This window comes from Poecile atricapillus, chromosome 1, assembly GCF_030490865.1.
Source record: "Poecile atricapillus isolate bPoeAtr1 chromosome 1, bPoeAtr1.hap1, whole genome shotgun sequence".
Taxonomy (NCBI): domain Eukaryota; kingdom Metazoa; phylum Chordata; class Aves; order Passeriformes; family Paridae; genus Poecile; species Poecile atricapillus.
In genome coordinates, this window is record NC_081249.1 from 179,226,058 (window position 1) to 179,243,548 (window position 17,491).

The 17,491-nt window shown below is 52.4% G+C and overlaps 1 protein-coding gene across 3 annotated transcripts in view; it reads left to right on the forward strand.

Moving 5' to 3' along the window:
• TRIM9 (tripartite motif containing 9) overlaps positions 1-17,491 on the forward strand; it is a 58,012-nt gene that overhangs the window by 13,327 nt on the left and 27,194 nt on the right. For all 3 annotated transcript variants that reach the window (XM_058829548.1, XM_058829545.1, XM_058829547.1), the window contains exon 2: positions 16,958-17,053. In XM_058829548.1, coding sequence (XP_058685531.1) covers positions 16,958-17,053 — 96 coding nt within the window. The remainder of the gene's footprint in view (positions 1-16,957; positions 17,054-17,491) is intronic.

Consider the following 17,491-nt stretch of genomic DNA (forward strand, 5'->3'; position numbering starts at 1 on the left):
AACTGAGGGGAAAAAAAGGAAAGAGCCACTGGAAAAAGCCCAAAGTTCACATTTTAGGGTTGTATTAAAAGCCCTGCTTCTCTGTGACATTTGTGTGCAGACCCTTTGTGCTGGATTCCCTCGTGAGGAGCCACCAGAGCTCCTGGCACTGCCACGCTCCCAGGCTGGAGGTGACAGACAGGACAAAGGGACAAACCCAGGCTTGTCCTCTGCCTCTGGATCCTCAATCCCATGGCTTGTGGCAGGGACACTCAGGCTGAGCACCTGGGAGCTAATTAATAATCGGGGCTAATGAGCTCAAGCTGACTGGGCTGATCTGACTGGGCTGGCTCTGCTCTGTGGGGTGGACATCCCAAGAATGGGACAAGAAACGGCCTCAAGTTGCACCAGGAGAGATTTGGGTGGATATTAGGGGGAATTTTGTCCCAAAAAGGGCTGTCCAGTATATATCCACACATATATATATATATCTCCACAGAATAGCTGGATGTGGAGTCCCCATCCTGGAGGGATTTAAAGGTGTGTGGATGTGGCACTTGGGGACACGTGGCAGTGGTGGCCTTGGCATCCTCAGCACCACCTTGTTTTAAATCTGTATCTGTGCCTCCTTTCCTCCTCAGCCTTTTTTCTTTCTTTTTTTTTCTTTCTTTTTTTTTTTCTTTTTCTTTTTTTTTTTTTTTCTCCTTGAAAGCACTTTCCCCTAAAAAAACCCCAAACCTATTACTGCAGTAAATGTGAATTATCCCCCTGCTCCCATCCCCTGGTATTTCCTGGATCCTTCACTTCCCCCTAAATAATCCTGAGGGACTCAGTGGCTTCCCTGGTGACACCAGGATGTGTTGCTGTGCTCCAGTGGTTCAGATTCCCTCCAGTTGTGGGGACAGAGCCCCCTCACTCCTCCTTCTCTGTGGAAACACTGACAAAGTTCTTCATTGCTTCCTGATTAGCCAGGCATCCCTTCTTATTAAAGATTAATTTTTTTTTTTTTGAAGGTACTCATTATCTCAGCTCTTCTTGATTTATTCTTCTTTTTTTATGAATGGATCTACAACCTTCTCATAATTCTGTGGTTTCCCTGCCTCTCATCCTCATTTCCCTACACCATTCCCAATCTCCTGCTGCCTTCAATGCTTTTATCACTCAGTGCCTCTCTCTGGGGTTTATTTTCCTTGGGAATCTTGGCTCCCAAAAGGCCATTTCCAAACATCTGAGCTTGAGGGAGTGGGATTTCCAGAGACAGCTTGGGTTTGTTATCCTGTAGCCCCCTTCCAGAGGAGGAACAGGGGCCTGAGGAATTCCTCCTGTGCCCAGGTGGGGTTTCTGTTTATTCTCAGTCTGGGAATGAGATGTTTTCCCATCTCTAAATCCAGCTCCCTCCACGTTTTGGAATCTCTGTAATCCAGGCTGGCTCTTTGGGTATCTGCAGCACCAAATGCTGTCACAATTTGGGATTAATCCCAAACCTTGCCCTTTCCAACCTTGGAGGTTTGCATCCAGCTCTAGGGGCTCAGAGCTCAGTGCCTGGAAGAAGGAGTTAACAGAGAAGAAAAGCTGAATTACTGTGATTTTTTCCTGCATTTTTCCTTTGATTTGCTGCGTTTGAGGTGAGATCTGAGCTGCCTAGGTGTGTTTTCCTGGCAGCATCCATCTGATCCAGGCCTGGTGAGTGCTGCATTCCCAGGGCTCCAGTCTCCATGGTGATGGGAAGGATTTCTAAAGCGCTGCTTTGAAGGAAATGTGAAATCCTGGTCCTTGGACCTTGCCTTTGGTGTCTTGCAGAGAACTCCCAGGGGCAGGGCAGGGCTGGGTGAATCCCAGGGGACCTGGCAGTGTCCCTGCTCTGCTTTGTCCCCACGGTGAAGCCACTTCATGATGTGATGGGTTGGGAGCAGCTCTGCTCAGGCAAAGATGCTCCCGGCAGACAAAAACTCTTTTTTTTATTCAGTCACACAGTTTTGGTCATAAAATACTGCAGATTAGGAAAGTTCTCTGAGAGCTCAAATCCAGCTTTCTGCCCAGGAGCAGCAGCAGTGACTGAAGGAGAGTTTTCCAGAGTGATTTGGGTTGGAAGAGACCTCAAATCCCATCCAGTTCCACCCCTGCCATGGGCAGGGACACTTCCACTGTCCCAGGCTGCTCCAAGCCCTGTCCAGCCTGGCCTTGGACACTTCCAGGGATCCAGGGGCAGCCACAGCTTCTCTGGGAATTCCATCCCAGCCCCTCCCAACACTCCCAGTCAGGAATTCCTTCCCAATATCCCATCTAAACCTTCCCTTTTCCATTTTGAAGCCATTCCCTGGGTCCTGTCCCTCCATCCCTTGTCCCCAGTCCCTCTCCAGCTCTCCTGGAGCCCCTTCAGGCCCTGCAAGGGGCTCTGAGCTCTCCCTGGATCCTTCTCCTCTCCAGGGGAACATTCCCAGCTCTCCCAGCCTGGCTCCAGAGCAGAGGGGCTCAGCCCTTGGAGCATCTGAGGGACAAATCTACACAAGCCCTTATTTTCCCATTCTCTATTTCCATACTCAACCCTCCCATCAGGAATTCCTTCCCAATTTCCCATCCATCCATCCCTGCCCTCTGGCAGTGGGAAACCATTCCCTGTCTCCTCTCAGCTCCGCTGCTGAGAGCTCCACGTCTTTCAGGCTGCCTGGAATCTTCCAGAAGCTCCTGGCTGGAAGCACAGATCCGAAGTGATGCTCTCCAGGGAGCATTTCCCATCCTGTTGGAGGGGGAAGAAATGAAGCAGAAAGACCAGGTGATCCATGTTTTCCTCCTTCCTGCTGCTGTGTGAATCCAGCAATCTTATTAAAAGCAGGAAGCATAAAATGAGTGATAATTAGCTGATGTCCTGGTGCTGGTGAAGGGAGCATTGCAGTGCCTGTGCTGAGCAGGGCAGAGCTGCTGTTTCCTGGAGATGGAGAGTTCAGGGAGGCTGCTGGGAATGCTGAAATCCCTGAAATGTGTTTTTGCTGATGGCTCTGGGCATCCTCATCACACAGAACATCTCGGGAGGATTTCGCGTGTCGCTTCTGTGCCCGTCGGGCGCTCACCGTGGAACACGAGCTTTAAAGCACAGGCCAAGAGCAATGCTGAGTGAAAAACCAAAGGGAATGTTGGAGGAGAAGCCACATCCTCCTAAAAACCAGACAAAAAAAGGTCAGACAAGCAGAGGGAGGGCCTTGCTGCACACTTGGAGGTCAGGTCGGTGCTGATGGATTTTCCTGAGGAGATGATGGTGATGATGGGCAGGGATTTAATTGTTCAAGTGGATAGAAGGGCTCAAAGGAGAGCACAAAAACCACCCCAAAAAGGTGCTGTGAGCTGTCCTGAATGTTTGGAATGTTTGGAACATTGATGCCAGCCCAGCCTGAGCTGGAGGACGGTGATGGTGTGGGGCACCCAGGGATGGAGGGGATTGCAAACCGCAGAGGAGAGCGGCTGGAAAATGGAACAAGCTCAGGAAAAAGCAGCAAGCTGGGCATGAGAGGGGGAGAGAAGGTTGGAGAGGGGATTGGGAAGGTCTTCAAACCTCAGGCAGGCTGGTGGAGGCTTTGTGTTTCCATGGGTGAGGCAAGAAGTTCGACACTTCCATCCCAGCAGTGGAAATGTGGTTAAATCTACCCTGTTCCCACTTTGGGATTGGGAATTTTGGCTGTGGGCATTGGCCTGAATTAGTGCTAATGACCCCAAATGCCATCTCCTTCAGCAGGGATTAGCCAGCATCCCATCAGGAATGGGAAATAATGGCCTGAGGCTGCTTTGGATTTGAGCCAAGGATGGAAATGAGCAAATGCAGGCTGTAGTCATAAAATCATAGCATGGTTTGGGTTGGAAATGACCTTAAAAGTCATCTGCTCCAACCCCTTCCATGCTGATGCTGTTTCACTTCACACCCCAGGCTGCTTTTCACAGTGGCACATGGTTAAGAGAAGCAGCCAAAAGGAGCACACACAAAAATCCTCATTTTTTTACTTCTCTAGGATTTCAGATGAGTCCAAGGTAAGATTTGAGTGGGAGAGGAGAGACTTTTTGTTTGGCTCCTTCCCTTGGGAAAGGCAGACAAGTTTTTGGGTACAGCAGCCCATCCTTGGAGGCTGCAGCAGCAGGAGAAGAGTGCAAAGGCACTTTGTGGAGGATATTTGTGTTTCCTCCTGTCCTGGGGAAGTTCTGTGTGTGTCTGCAGCCCAAGGGAATGAGATTGCAAACCTCCCTTGAGCTAAATCCCTGAGGAAATTGTGTAAAATCCCAGTTTTGGGCACAGCCAGGGGGGCAGAGGGCTGTGGGATGAGGAGCTGCTGCTCAGGGCCGGGCTGGGATGGTGGAGAGCCGTGGTTTGGGTGGCCAGGGACGTCCTGCACGGGGCTGCTGTGGCTGTGGGACCTGCCTGGTGACAGCCAGGACATCAGCCACCTGCTCCTGCAGCCTGGAATGTGGACTTGGGCCTTCCCCAGCCACCCCACTGCCCCACAGGTGTCACTGGGAGAGGTGCCCGTGTCACTCTGGGCTGCTGTGGCACAGCAGGGGTGGATTCCAGACCTCCTGGATGCCACATCAGGGACAAGTTCAGGAGGAAGGGGCTTGACTGAGCTGCTCTCTGTGGTGGGACTTGATAGATTCATGGAATCCCAGAATGTTTGGGTGGGAAGAACCTGAAATCCCATCTCATTCCATCCCTGCCATGGACAGGGACACCTCCCACTGTCCCAGGGTGCTCCAAGCCCTGTCCAGCCTGGCCTTGGACACTTCCAGGGATCCAGGGACATCCAGAGCTTCTCTGGGCACTCCCCACCCTCACAGGGAAGAATTTCTTCCTTATATCAAACTTAAATTTCTCCTCTTTCAGCTTAAAGCCATTCCCTGTGTCCTGTCCCTCCATCCCTTGTCCCCAGTCCCTCTCCAGCTCTCCTGGAGCCCCTTCAGGCTCTGGAAAGGGCTCTGAGCTCTCCCTGGAGCCTTCTCCAAGTGAACACCCCCAGCTCTCTGAGCCTTCATGCTCACACCCATCCCAGCCATGGGATGTGTTCCTTTCCCTCTTTGCCTCAGTGACTGCTCAGAACTGGAGAATCCAATGCAATTTGCATTTCTAGGCAATTAAATGTCAAAGCAAAGTCAAGATGCTGGCGAGCTGTCAAGGCTGTTTATGGCTGAGCCTGACTCCAGCACCCAGATGGTGATTAAAGGCTGTAGGACAAGACAAAAGGATGGTCAATACTCTCCCTGCAGGAAGAGGAATTGCCCCACAGAGCTCTCAGCCCTGGGTTAGGGCCAGGACCGAGGAAGGGGGGGGAAAAAAAATCATTGTTTATGCAGTTAATCAGGTTTAAATTTAACTCCAAACAATGTAATCAGATTTAAAGATTTAATGCAATAATGGGATGGGAGAGCTGAAGTGTGAGTAGGCACTGGAGTGGAGGCACTAATGGGATTGGAGGCAAATGGGGCAGAATTTTAAGGCAGAAAGCAGCAGATCTGCAGTGTGCACATTCCTGGGTGCTGGGCAGTGCCTGGATGGAGATGGAGGAGAAGATGCAGTGGGGACCACATCTGTGTATTCCTGTGCTAATTCTACCCCAAAAAACTGGGAATGCCCGTGCCCTGACAGCTTCATGGCCTTGTTTTGTCCACAGCATTTTTATTCTGTACAGGACACAGATCTCGACCCACGAGAGCATAACCTAAGTCTTTGCTTCCACGTGTTTTCATCATCCACCACAGAGAAAAACTGAGGAGACAGAGTTTGCCTGCTGGGACTTGCTCAGCACTTACAGGAACAGCCTCCAGATTTGTGGAGTGAAAAGATGCAGCAGGGGTTTGTGTCCTTCAAATGCAGCAGGAACCTTTCCCCAGCACTGACCTGATTGGGAGGGGTTTGGGCTGGAAGAGGTTTAGGCTGGAAGTGGGTTAGATTAGAAGTTTAGGCTGGAAGTAGTTTAGGCTGGAAGTGGTTTAGATTAGAGGTTTAGGCTGGAAGAGGTTTAAACTGGAAGTGGTTTAAACTGGAATTGGTTTAGATTAGAAGTTAAGGCTGGAATTAGTTTAGGCTGGAAGTTGTTTAGGCTGGAATTGGTTTAGATTGGAAGAGGTTTAGGCTGGAATTGGTTTAGGCTGGAAGAGGTTTAGGCTGGAAGTGGTTTAGATTAGAAGTTTAGGCTGGAAGAAGTTTAGGCTGGAAGAGGTTTAGGCTGGAAGAGGTTTAGATTAGAAGTTAAGGCTGGAATTGGTTTAGGCTGGAAGAGGTTTAGACTGGAATTGGTTTAGATTGGAAGAGGTTTAAACTGGAGTTGGTTTAGGCTGGAATTAGTTTAGGCTGGAAGAGGTTTAGACTGGAAGTGCTTTAGGCTGGAAGAGGTTTAGGCTGAAAGAGGTTTAGATTGGAAGTTTAGGCTGGAAGTAGTTTAGGCTGGAAGTAGTTTAGGCTGGAAGAGGTTTAGACTGGAAGTGGTTTAGACTGGAAGGTTTAGGCTGGAAGAGGTTTAGGCTGGAAGAGGTTTAGGCTGGAATTGGTTTAGGCTGGAATTGGTTTAGGCTGGAAGTGGTTTTGACTGGAAGTTGTTTAGGCTGGAAGTGGTTTAGGCTGGAAGAAGTTTAGGCTGGAATGGTTTAGATTAGAAGTTTAGGCTGGAATTGGTTTAGACTGGAAGAGGTTTAGACTGGAAGTGGTTTAGGATGGAATTGGTTTAGGCTGGAAGTGGTTTAGACTGGAAGAGGTTTAGGCTGGAATTGGTTTAGACTGGAATTGGTTTAGACTGGAAGAGGTTTAGGCTGGAATTGGTTTAGACTGGAAGAGGTTTAGGCTGGAATTGGTTTAGACTGGAAGTGGTTTTGACTGGAAGTGGTTTAGATTAGAAGAAGTTTAGGCTGGAATGGTTTAGATTAGAAGTTTAGGCTGGAATTGGTTTAGACTGGAAGAGGTTTAAAGCTCCTTGACCTTTCCTGGCAGTCATTCCCCAGTGCTCGTGTGTTCTGTAGAAACATTTCCCAGCAATCCCTGAGGAGCTGATTTTCCTCTGATGAACCCAAAGCCTCTGCAGTCACTCCTCAGGCCTGAGGCAGAAGGGAGCTCAAGGGGAGCAGGGGATTTTAGGGAGCTGACAGCAGCTTGCTGAGGAAGAGAGAGGGGTTTGCTGCCTCCAGGATGGAATTAAGGATGGCCACGATGCCATCAGTGTTTCACATCCTGCTTTTTGTGTTGTGGGAATCCTTGGGGAGAGCTGAGATGTTTGACCATGGCTCAGTGTTCCCTGAGCATCGTGTGAAGGTCTGCCTTGGTGTTTGTCGTGGAGAGAGGCTGCTCTGCCTCTAATCTTTTTTATTTTTTTTATTTTTTTTTGGTCTCTAAATTCTAAAACTGGTGGGAATTCACAGCAAGAAACACAGAATGGTTTGGGTTGTGAGGGATCTTCAAGCCCATCTCATTCCAACCCTCTGCTCATGGCAGGGACACCTTCCACTGTCCCAGGCTGCTCCAATTCCCATCCAACCTGGCCTTGGACACTTGCAGGGATCCAGGGGCAGCCACAGCTGCTCTGGGTCTCACCCAGGGTCTGTGCCAGGGTCTCACCACCCTCCCAGCCAGGAATTCCTTCCCAATATCCAATCTAAACTTACTCTCTGTGTGAATCCATTCCCCTCTGTCCTATCCCTCCATGCCCTTACAAAAAAATCCCCTCTCCATATTTCTTGGAGCTCCCTTCAGGAGGTGACAGCTATTTCTCCTCATTTCTGACCAAGAAAAGCCTTTTCCAGCCAGGCTTGACCCCAAAAATTTTCTCATCTGAATCAGGAAGCCTCAGTGCAGCTCTGTGGTGCCGTTCCAGAGCAGCCCAGTCCTCGAGGAGCTGCATCCAGTGGAGCTGTGGAGCTGTGCCCTGCCCTGCTCTCACCCACAGATTCCTGCCACCACCCCTTTTCCAAAGGATCCCTGAGCAGGACTGGCTGCTCCTGGATCCCTGGAAGTGTCCAAAGCCAGGCTGGACAGGGCTTGGAGAAGCCTGGGATAGTGGAAGGTGTCCCTGCTGTGGCAGGGGTGGAACTGGGTGGGATTTAAGATCCCTCCCAAGCCAAACCACTCTGGGATTCTGACATCACTGGGGCTGCCTGCTGCAGTCAGGCACATCCTGGCAGATTTCCTTTCCCTGGGAATGATGAAGGGCAGGACTCATTGCAGACAAACATCCAGGACAAAACACCCAGAAGAAAAGTCCAAGCTGAAGGGAACCTGCAGAAATATCCTGGAAAACCTGGTTTGCACCTTACCCAGAGCTGCTGTCCTTTCACTCCCCTTGCCAGCACAGATCCAGCCCTCAACAATCATCCAGGAGAAATCCAAGGAGCTGCATTATTGACATGGAGTTCCCCACTGGGCTGCTGCACCTGTTGAGGAAATCAGTGCACAGCAAATATCAGGAGTAATATTGCTAATTAGTGCCAGGTAATCAAGGCAGTGGATCCAGTTATGAGCAGCCTCAGGAAGCCGAGTTCAGCTTCTGGAGGAGGTCAGAAGGAACTGGCTGATCAAGGAAGATCTCCCCCATCTCAGGCAGAGCATTCCTGTTGTTCTTCAGAAGCAACAAATTCATTACAGAGCCTTAATTAGAGAGAAAGGTCGTTAATGGAGCTGCATTTCCTGAGCAGGCTGCTTAGCACTAATCCCCCCCCTCAGCTGATCCCTGCTCCTTGTGGCATTTTCCCTTCACTCCTAAGCCCCAGAGCCCTGGATTCCCCTCACCACAGGCAGCAGACAGGAGGGAATGGCTTTTAAAGTCTCAGCTGCTGTCCTGAGCTCCAGGGTCAGCTCCAGGTGTCACCTTTGTGTCCCCAGCGCTGCCCTCGGAGGTGCAGAGCTCACAGCTCCCTCTGGGTCACCCAGCCAGGCTCCAGTGGTCACCTCTGGCTCAGGTGGCCACCGGGCCAGTGCAGTGACTCACATGGAAAATGCCAGTTTGTCATCTCCAGGGATGGTTTGCAGTTAAATAAGGGGCAGTGGAGGAGGCTGGACAAGAAAACTGGAGATCAGGAGGATGTGGAGCTGCTGGAGAGAGTCCAGAGGAGCCACAGAGCTGCTCCAAGGGCTGGAGCCCCTCTGCTCTGGGAGAGCTGGGAACGTTCCCCTGGAGAGGAGAAGGCTCCAGGGAGAGCTCAGAGCCCCTTGCAGAGCCTGAAGGGGCTCCAGGAGAGCTGGAGAGGGACTGGGGACAAAGGATGGAGGGACAGGAGCCAGGGAATGGCTCCCAGTGCCAGAGGGCAGGGATGGATGGGAGACTGGGAATTGGGAATTCCTGGCTGGGAGAATGGGGAGAGCCTGGAATAGAATTCCCAGAGAAGCTGTGGCTGTCCCTGGATCCCTGGAAGTGCCCAAGGCTGGCCCCTGCAGGATCCCAGGACACAAGAACCAGCCCTTAGCAAAGCTGGGACTCTTCTTGCCAGGGCTCAGATCCCCAAAAAAAGCCGGACTCAGCATGGATTTGGAATTCTCTTGTCCTGATTCTCCACCCTGATGTCTGTGTGCAGGGCTGCAGTGCTTCCTCTCAGGGACACAACCAAATTGTCTCTCCTGCAGCATGAAGAGAGAACCTCATCACCAGCTCACCCAACAAATGGGTATTTGGAGGTTTTCCTTCCTGTCCTTACCTTGTTTGCCCCTCTCTGTAGCTGTGGGAGAGCAGCAGCTCCTGGTTGAGTTTTTCTCAGCATCCCTGTCAGAGATCCTGCAGTTCTGCCTGTGCTTTCAAAGGGGCCCATGTCAGGTGTTGGCAGGGAAAAGCTAAGATCATTTTTTGGTGGTCGTTAATGAAGCAAACCAGGAATTAATTGGACAAAATCAAAGGGCTGTTGCGAAGTGCTTACATTTCCTCTCCCTAAAAATCAAAGACTCAATCCTGTATCAAAGCAAGGACAGAGAATCTTTAATGCATCCTCACAGTCAGGAGCAGCCCAGGACATCCTGGAACTTTGGTATTTGTTCAGTCCAAATTCCAGCCAAGAAAATCACATTGAGAGTCCCTGAGGGCAAAACTGGCCTTGCTCAGCTTCAGCCAACCTGGAAGGTTGGACTTGATGATCTTGGAGGTCTCTTCCAACCTTTGATGATTTTAGGATTCATCAGGTTGCAAGGAATCATCCTAGAGCAGCCCTTTTCCAGGGGGATAAGATAAACCCAGGCTGATCCCTCTGATGGAAGTGGATTCCAAGACCATCTCCATGGTTTTGGAATGCTGTTATCTCTCAGGCCACTTGGCTTTGTGTCTTCTGCTGGGGAAACTTTCCATGCCTGGTTTGCCCCTCAAAGAAATGGGATCAAAGAGCAGGGATGCAGGAATTCAGGGCTTCTCCCAAATCCTGCTGAGGAATCCTGCAGGCTGCAGAGCACCAGCTGGCCTGGCCTGGGAGCCAGGGAATGACAGGTTCAAGTGAGCACAAAGATTCCCAGCAGGAGCAAAACGCTTTGCTGTTCCATTTCAGCAAGGAAAAATCAGCGTGTGACCTGTCCCTGCAGCATCCCAGCCATTCCAGCCAGGCCCTCATCCACATGGCTCCTAGCAGGAGCTCTGCAGGCCACACTTGTTCTTTCACAGCTCTGACATAACTATTATGTGCCTTAGAATCCGTGCCAGGAGAAGAATTGCTGGTTTTTACCCTGAATCTCCTGCTTCCAGCAGCGAATAAATTTTGAAAAAGTTACAAATCTCCTTTCAGGGAGCATCCCCAAACTTGGGGGCTGCTCAGGGTGTGGGGTGAGGGGCTCTGGGCAGCCAGCTGGACCCAGGCAAGTGCAGATGGATGGCAGACATTGCCACTGCTGCAGGATTTGTCACCGTGAGCAGGCTAAATAAAACACTAAATGCAGCAGGAATGGCCCCCAGCGAGGCTGGGAGCAGGCAGAGCACCGTGTGCCTGCCCAGGACCTGGGGATCCCACATGGGAGGCAGTGAAAGGGTTTTAGTAAGGTCATGCTTGAAAAGAATCTATCCTTGTTTTATTTCCAGGCTGGAGCTTTTGAATCAGTTCTGCCTGCTGAGGGAATACAGCGCCCTTGTGTCTGCCTGAACAAAGCCATCTGTGCACCCCAGCCACAGCACATCAGGGCTGGGGGCTTCAGCTCCGGCTGGATATTGCCAGCATCACCTCACAGGGAGGTTAGGGCAACCCTGAGGAAGGAAAATATCCCATGGACACGGGGCTTGGGCCCTGAAATGGGCAGGGATTTAGCCACGTGTGGAAGGGGTTGGTCAGGGCATCCTGGTGCCAGCCTGGCTCCTGTGGGACAGGCAGCTGTCCAGAGCTGTCCTTCCCCTTCTCATGGACATTCCAGGGGCTGCTCTGCAGCCCAGCTCTCCCTAAATCCATGGGATTTGGGATCTGTGATGCTTGGATCACAGGGATTCCATGCCCAGCTCTCCCCAGAGAGCTCCTCGCTGCAGGGGAGGACGGGTGCGTGTCCACCTCAATAAACAATTACTGTGGTGGGAATAAATCAAAACCACCTGGGCTGGGCTGATGAAGCCTCCAAACTGCGATGGCTTGGCAGGGGTTTCTGCTCTTGGCTTGTTGTGTTATCAACACTGTGAAAGAAATAAAATTTTTTAACAAAATGCTGGCAGCTGGCAGGCAGCGCTTTGGGTTTGGGGTTTGGCATGGGGCAAACCCCACTGCACGGCCTCCCCCAGCTCTGCCTGGCAGAGGGGATGTGAGGTTTTTTTCCCAGCTGAATTCCCCACTGTCTCCATCCTGGTTTGGTCCCCAGTCCCTTCTGGAGCAGGATTTCCCACTGGCAGCTTTGGGAAGGAGAGAGCTGCAGGAGGAAAATTCAGTGTCTGTGTCTCCAGAGGTGCCCTCAGCACTGCAGAGGGGTGAGGGCTGATGCTCTGCACCCACCCTGCATCCCAAACCAGCCCCATCCCTCCCCTGGCACGGGAAAGGATGGGCTGGGAGTCCTTGGGGGGTGTCCATGGAGGTGACAAACCCCAAAGTGTCCCCACCTGGGGTGTCCTCCCTCCTCAGGTCCTGCCTGGGGTTTTCCCAGTGCTGCATTGGCAGAGGGCCCCAGGAGGACCCACCAGGTTCTAGGATTAACAGGGGTGGCTTTAGGGGCATCCCTTCCTTTTCCAGAGGTTCAGGGACCTCTCTGCATGTTCCATGCCCTGGAATTAATTCCAATGGCAATAATGTTGCCCCCAGGATAAATCCCTGTGCAGAGATCTGGGTTGTGTGGAGGATCCTCTTTGCACATCCCAGCTGCTCTCTAGGCTGTGGCAGGGACAGCAGGAGCATCCAGCTCCAAGGCACGCTGTCCTCATGGATCTGCTCTCCCAGGGGCTGTTCCATGAAGGATTTACATTTCACCTTCCTCCTGCACACCCCAGATTCCCTGGCATGGCTGCAGTGAAGGAGGAGAGCCAAGGAGAGCCATGGCCTGTTCCTGTCACCTGCTCTGGCTCAGAGTCACAGATATTTGCAGCTGAGATCGCAGAATCACAGGATCAAGGAATGGTTTGGGTTGGAAGGGATGTTCAGGACCATCCCATTCCATCCCACTTCCTCCTACTCCGGGTTGCTCCAAGCCCCATCCAGCCTGGCCTTGGTCTGGAGAGGGACTGGGGACAAGGGATGGAGGGACAGGACACAGGGAATGGCTCCCAGTGCCAGAGGACAGGGATGGATGGGAGATTGTGAATTGGGAATTCCTGGCTGGGAGGGTGGGCAGGCCCTGGCACAGGGTGCCCAGAGAAGCTGTGGCTGCCCCTGGGTCCCTGGAAGTGTCCAAGAGCTGGCCCCTGCAGGATCCCAGGACACGAGGACCAGCCCTGCAGGATCCCAGGACACAAGAACCAGCCCCTGAAGGATCCCAGGACACAAGGAGCAGCCCCTGAAGGATCCCAGGACACAAGGAGCAGCCCCTGAAGGATCCCAGGACACGAGGAGCAGCCCCTGCAGGATCCCAGGCCATGGCACTGTCTGAGCCCTGAGTTGAGGGGCAGGTTCAGCCCAGGCTGCAGCTCCTGGTTTCTTCTCAGAGACAGCCTTGAATCCAAGAGTCAGGCACTCCTGGCTGGAGCCAAAAGCCAATTAGCAGCAGTTTAGCTTCATCAACTTCCTGACTGAATGCAAGTTTTAATTAAACATCCCGTTTTAATTAGTCAGGCATCATGTACAGAGGGCTGGCCTCAAGATCCAAAGGCTGCAGGTCCTGTGCTTTTAATTAAAAGAAAGACTCGCATGAGTTCAACTCCAGCATCTGTGACAGCTCCTCAGCCTTTGGAGGGCAGGAGCAGAACAGCTGGGAACAGCTCCTTTCCCTGCCCTGGTATTCCTCTCCTCTTTTAGGAGAAGCATCATCATGGGGATGCTCCAGTGGAAGAACTGGCTGGGAGGTGACTTGGTTGGAAGGAGAGAAGAGACAGGGCCTGGTTGCACTTCTTGGGGTGTCAGAGCAGGCCCTGAGCTCTTGGTGTGATGCCAGGAGCTCTTTTGGGGTGAGTTCTGGTGAGTTTGATGTTGGTTGGCAGCAGCTGAACGTGAGCCCAGGTGGGCAGAGAGGCCAAAGGCACCTGGCTTGTACCAGCCACAGAGTGGCCACAGGAGCAGGGCAGTGACTGTCCCCTGTGCTGGAAAGGACAAAGAGGGGCTGGAGCTTGTCCAGAGAAGGGAACAGAGCTGGGAAGGGTCTGGAGCCCCAGGAGAGGCTGAGGGAGCTGGGAAAGGGCTGAAGAATTCCTGAGGGAGCTTGGAAAGGGGCTGGAGAATTGCTGAGGGAGCTGGGAAGGGGCTGGGGAATTGCTGAGGGAGCTGGGAAGGGGCTGGAGAATTGCTGAGGGAGCTGGGAAGGGGCTGGAGAATTGCTGAGGGAGCTGGGAAGGGGCTGGAGAATTGCTGAGGGAGCTGGGAAGGGGCTGGAGAATTGCTGAGGGAGCTGGGAAGGGGCTGAGCCTGGAGCAAAGGAGGCTCAGGGGGCCCTTGTGGCTCTGCACAAGTCCCTGGCAGGAGGGGACAGCCGGGGGGGTCGGGCTCTGCTGCCAGGGAACAGGGACAGGAGGAGAGGGAACAGCCTCAGGCTGGGCCAGGAGAGGTTTAGGTTGGATATTTGGGAAAATTCCTTCCTGGAAAGGTTTGTCCAGCCCTGGCACAGCTGCCCAGGACAGGGCTGGACTCACCATTCCTGGAGGGATTTAAAAGCCGTGTGGATGTGACACTGGGGGACACTGCTCAGAGGTGGCCTTGGCAGTGCTGGGGAACAGCTGGGGACTCCCACGATCTCAGAGGACTTTTCCAACCTCAACAATTCTGTGATTTCATGATCCTGCCTGGTGCCAGAACCTGCAAACAAACTGGGGTTTGAAATGGGACCAACTTCCTCACTCCTGCTGGTGTCCAGCACCACTGAACTTGAGGCTTTTCCCGGTGGCTGGAGCTGTCACACCCACCCAGCCTCCAAAAATAACCAGCCCAGCTCCCTCAAAGTTCACTTGGGTGAGCTCCATCACCGGCAGCTGGGCTGTACAGGAGGAAAACCAGAGCAGTTGTGACCATGCAGAGTTAAAATGATGCTTTTCTCCCATCTCTTGTAGCCTGGAGCCCCTCAGTCTTCTGCACCAGCTGCTCTCATCCCTGTGCTGGGACAAAGGAGAATGAGAGGGTGACAGAAATCCCTTTGTCAGCCGTGCCTGGGGAGGAGGAGGGTTTATGGAGAGAGGACAGATTCTCTCCCTAAGTGCTCTGGGGACACAGAGATTGAAATGCTTAGCTCCCATTAATGCTGATGTGAATCACAGAGGTCTCTTCTCACTGCCTTGCAAGGAGAGCACTGAGAAAAGAGGGCAGCTCTCCTCAAAGAGCAAACTCCCTTGATTTTAAGGCATGGGAAAAGGGGATTTTTCTTCATTTCACACTCATTAATTTCCCTGCCTGTGCTAGTTGAGGGTTGGCACCCCAGCACATGGGGTGGCTGGATGATCCCATGGATGGTGGCTCCCGACCCCAAAAAGCCACGACGATTTTGTTGTCGCATGGAGATGCCAAGTGCAGCATTCCAGGTTGTTGCAGAGAGGGAAAATCCTTCCAGTGTGTGTCAGAAATATTAACAGCTCTTGTGGGGGACTCCAGGGCCTGAAGGGGCTCCAGGAGAGCTGAAGAGGGACGTGGACAAGGGATGGAGGGACAGGACCCAGGGAATGGCTTCATTCTGGGACAGCTTCAGCACGAGGGGGACCCATCCTGGAGATGGGAGTGAAGCTCAGCTGAACCTTGGAGCTCCTGTGCCCACCCATGTGTAGGAACTGGCCTTAAAATGATGGGAAAATTGCATTTACCAGGCTGGAGAATGCTCCTCACTCGCACTGGAGGCATCAAGAACACGTGGAGCAGAGGGAAGGGCTGAGCTGACAAAGGGGTGCAGTGGGAGCACAGGCAGGGATGCTCTGAGCTGATGGAGCAGCTTTTTGGGGGGGCTCCAAATTTGCTGCCCCATGGGAGCCGTTCTGCTGCGGCTCTGGGGGTGTCTGGGGTGAAGGAACTTTCATGGACAGCACACACAGAGCTCTTATGAAATGTTAAGCTCACTTTTAAAAAGCTTTCCCATCAGGAAAGCCTCAAAGAATTATGTTGATCTAAAGATACCCTGGATGAAATGTGTGTTAATGGGGGGGGGAAAAAATGAAATAAAAGCCTTCTAAAGACTTTAAAGGAAAAAAAAAATAAAACCAACCTCAACCCAACATGCTGCAATTTTAATGAGGAGCTTGTAAACACAACCAACCCCTGCTGATTTTTTCCATTAATTGCCTGTGTCTTCAGGGGCTGGGGCCCTGCAGAAACACAGCTCTCAGCAAAACACCTTGCTGGGCTTGGGGCATCTTCCCAAACCCAGGAGGGCTGAGGAGGGTGGTGGAGGCTTTGGAAGAGGCTGGGTTGTCCCTGCAGGGCTCTGACCTTGCCTGGGGGAGGGAGGAGGGATGGGGGGACCTGCTGAGCTGATTTAGCAATCCCATTTTTATTAGAGATGCATTTGCTGATTAGCTCCACATCCTAACGACTCGGGCACGATAAATTACAGAGGAAATGCAGGAAGCACTTGGGTGAGATTAACATCTCCCAGGGAAGCTGCAGCGGGGTCATTTTCTGGGCCATTATTTTCTGGGCCTTTAAAGGCTCTGCAAGGTGGCAGCGCTGGGTTTTGTTCTTGATTTCTTGATTTCAGCAGAGCCCTGCTCCCCTCTCCCATCTCACTTCCCATCACCCACATCCTGATCCCTGGAAGGATGGACACAGTGGATTTTTGGAGATTTGGGGGGGACATCAACCACTTTCCCAGCTCCCTTCTGTGTCTTCCTCAAAGAAAGATCATCCCCCCCCAAAACCCTCAAACCACAAAAGAGGCAAAACCTCTCCCAGAGGAAAATTGCTGAGGGTGATTTGCTCTTGAGACAACCCAAACACTGCTGGAATCGGGAAGGGGGGAGACTGGGAAGATTTCCTGAGTGTTTGGGAAGTGCCATGGGAATGAGAAAGCATTTGATGAACATAATGATGGTCATTAGCACGTTCTGCTGCTCAGCCCAGCACGGGCCAGGGCTGTGGGAATGTTCCCACTCCAAAGGGTGAAGGAGCAGTGGGTGTTTTGCAGGAAGATCTTCACCTGGCCTGTGTTCTCAGCACAGATCCTGCAGGATTTTTGCTGATTCCCTGGAGGACACAGAGCCAGGGGAGGGAGCAGATGGCTCGCTGTGAGACCCAGGGTGGATGTGGCTTGTCCCTGAGCACCCAGGGATGCCTGTGGAGGAGGTGGACATGGAATATCTGCTTTCCCAAAGCCGGGGTCTCTGAGATGATGCTTAACCCTGCTTTTCCTCTCCTTGCACTCAGGCACACACGCCTTGGTGGGATGCCTGTCCCAAATCCCACCCAATCCAGGGGGATGGATGAGTCCTGGACATGGAAATGACTTTTCTCTTTCCTTCCCCCACAGAGCCAGCTTTCCCAGGCCCTGAATGGTTTGTCAGACAGAGCCAAGGAAGCAAAGGAATTCCTGGTCCAGCTCCGCAACATGGTGCAGCAAATCCAGGTATGGAGTCTCCAGGCTGAGAAACTGCCCCTTCCCACCAGGATGAGCCATTCCCTGTCCCTCTTCCCCAGCTTGGTGTGCTGGGTGCTCTCCCAAAGGAACCCACACCTCCCTTTCCATGTCACCCCCCTGAACTGCTGCTCCTGGAGGGAACAGCAGAGTCCTGAGCCCTTCCCATCCCTGCCCTGGGTGGATCCAAACCCTGCCCTGGGTGGATCCAAACCCTGCCCTGGGTGGATCCAAACCTGTTCCTCACCTGCCACCACCTCCTTTTCCACGTTTTTGCCACCTCATTTTCCACCATATCCAATGCTGTGGATTCCTGGGTGGCAGCAGAGCAGCTGCACACGCAAAGATGACCCGTGTGGCACCACTGAAAAGGAAAATCCAGTTTTCCAGCTGGACTGGGAACATTCCCTGGGCTCTGACCCTCTCTTG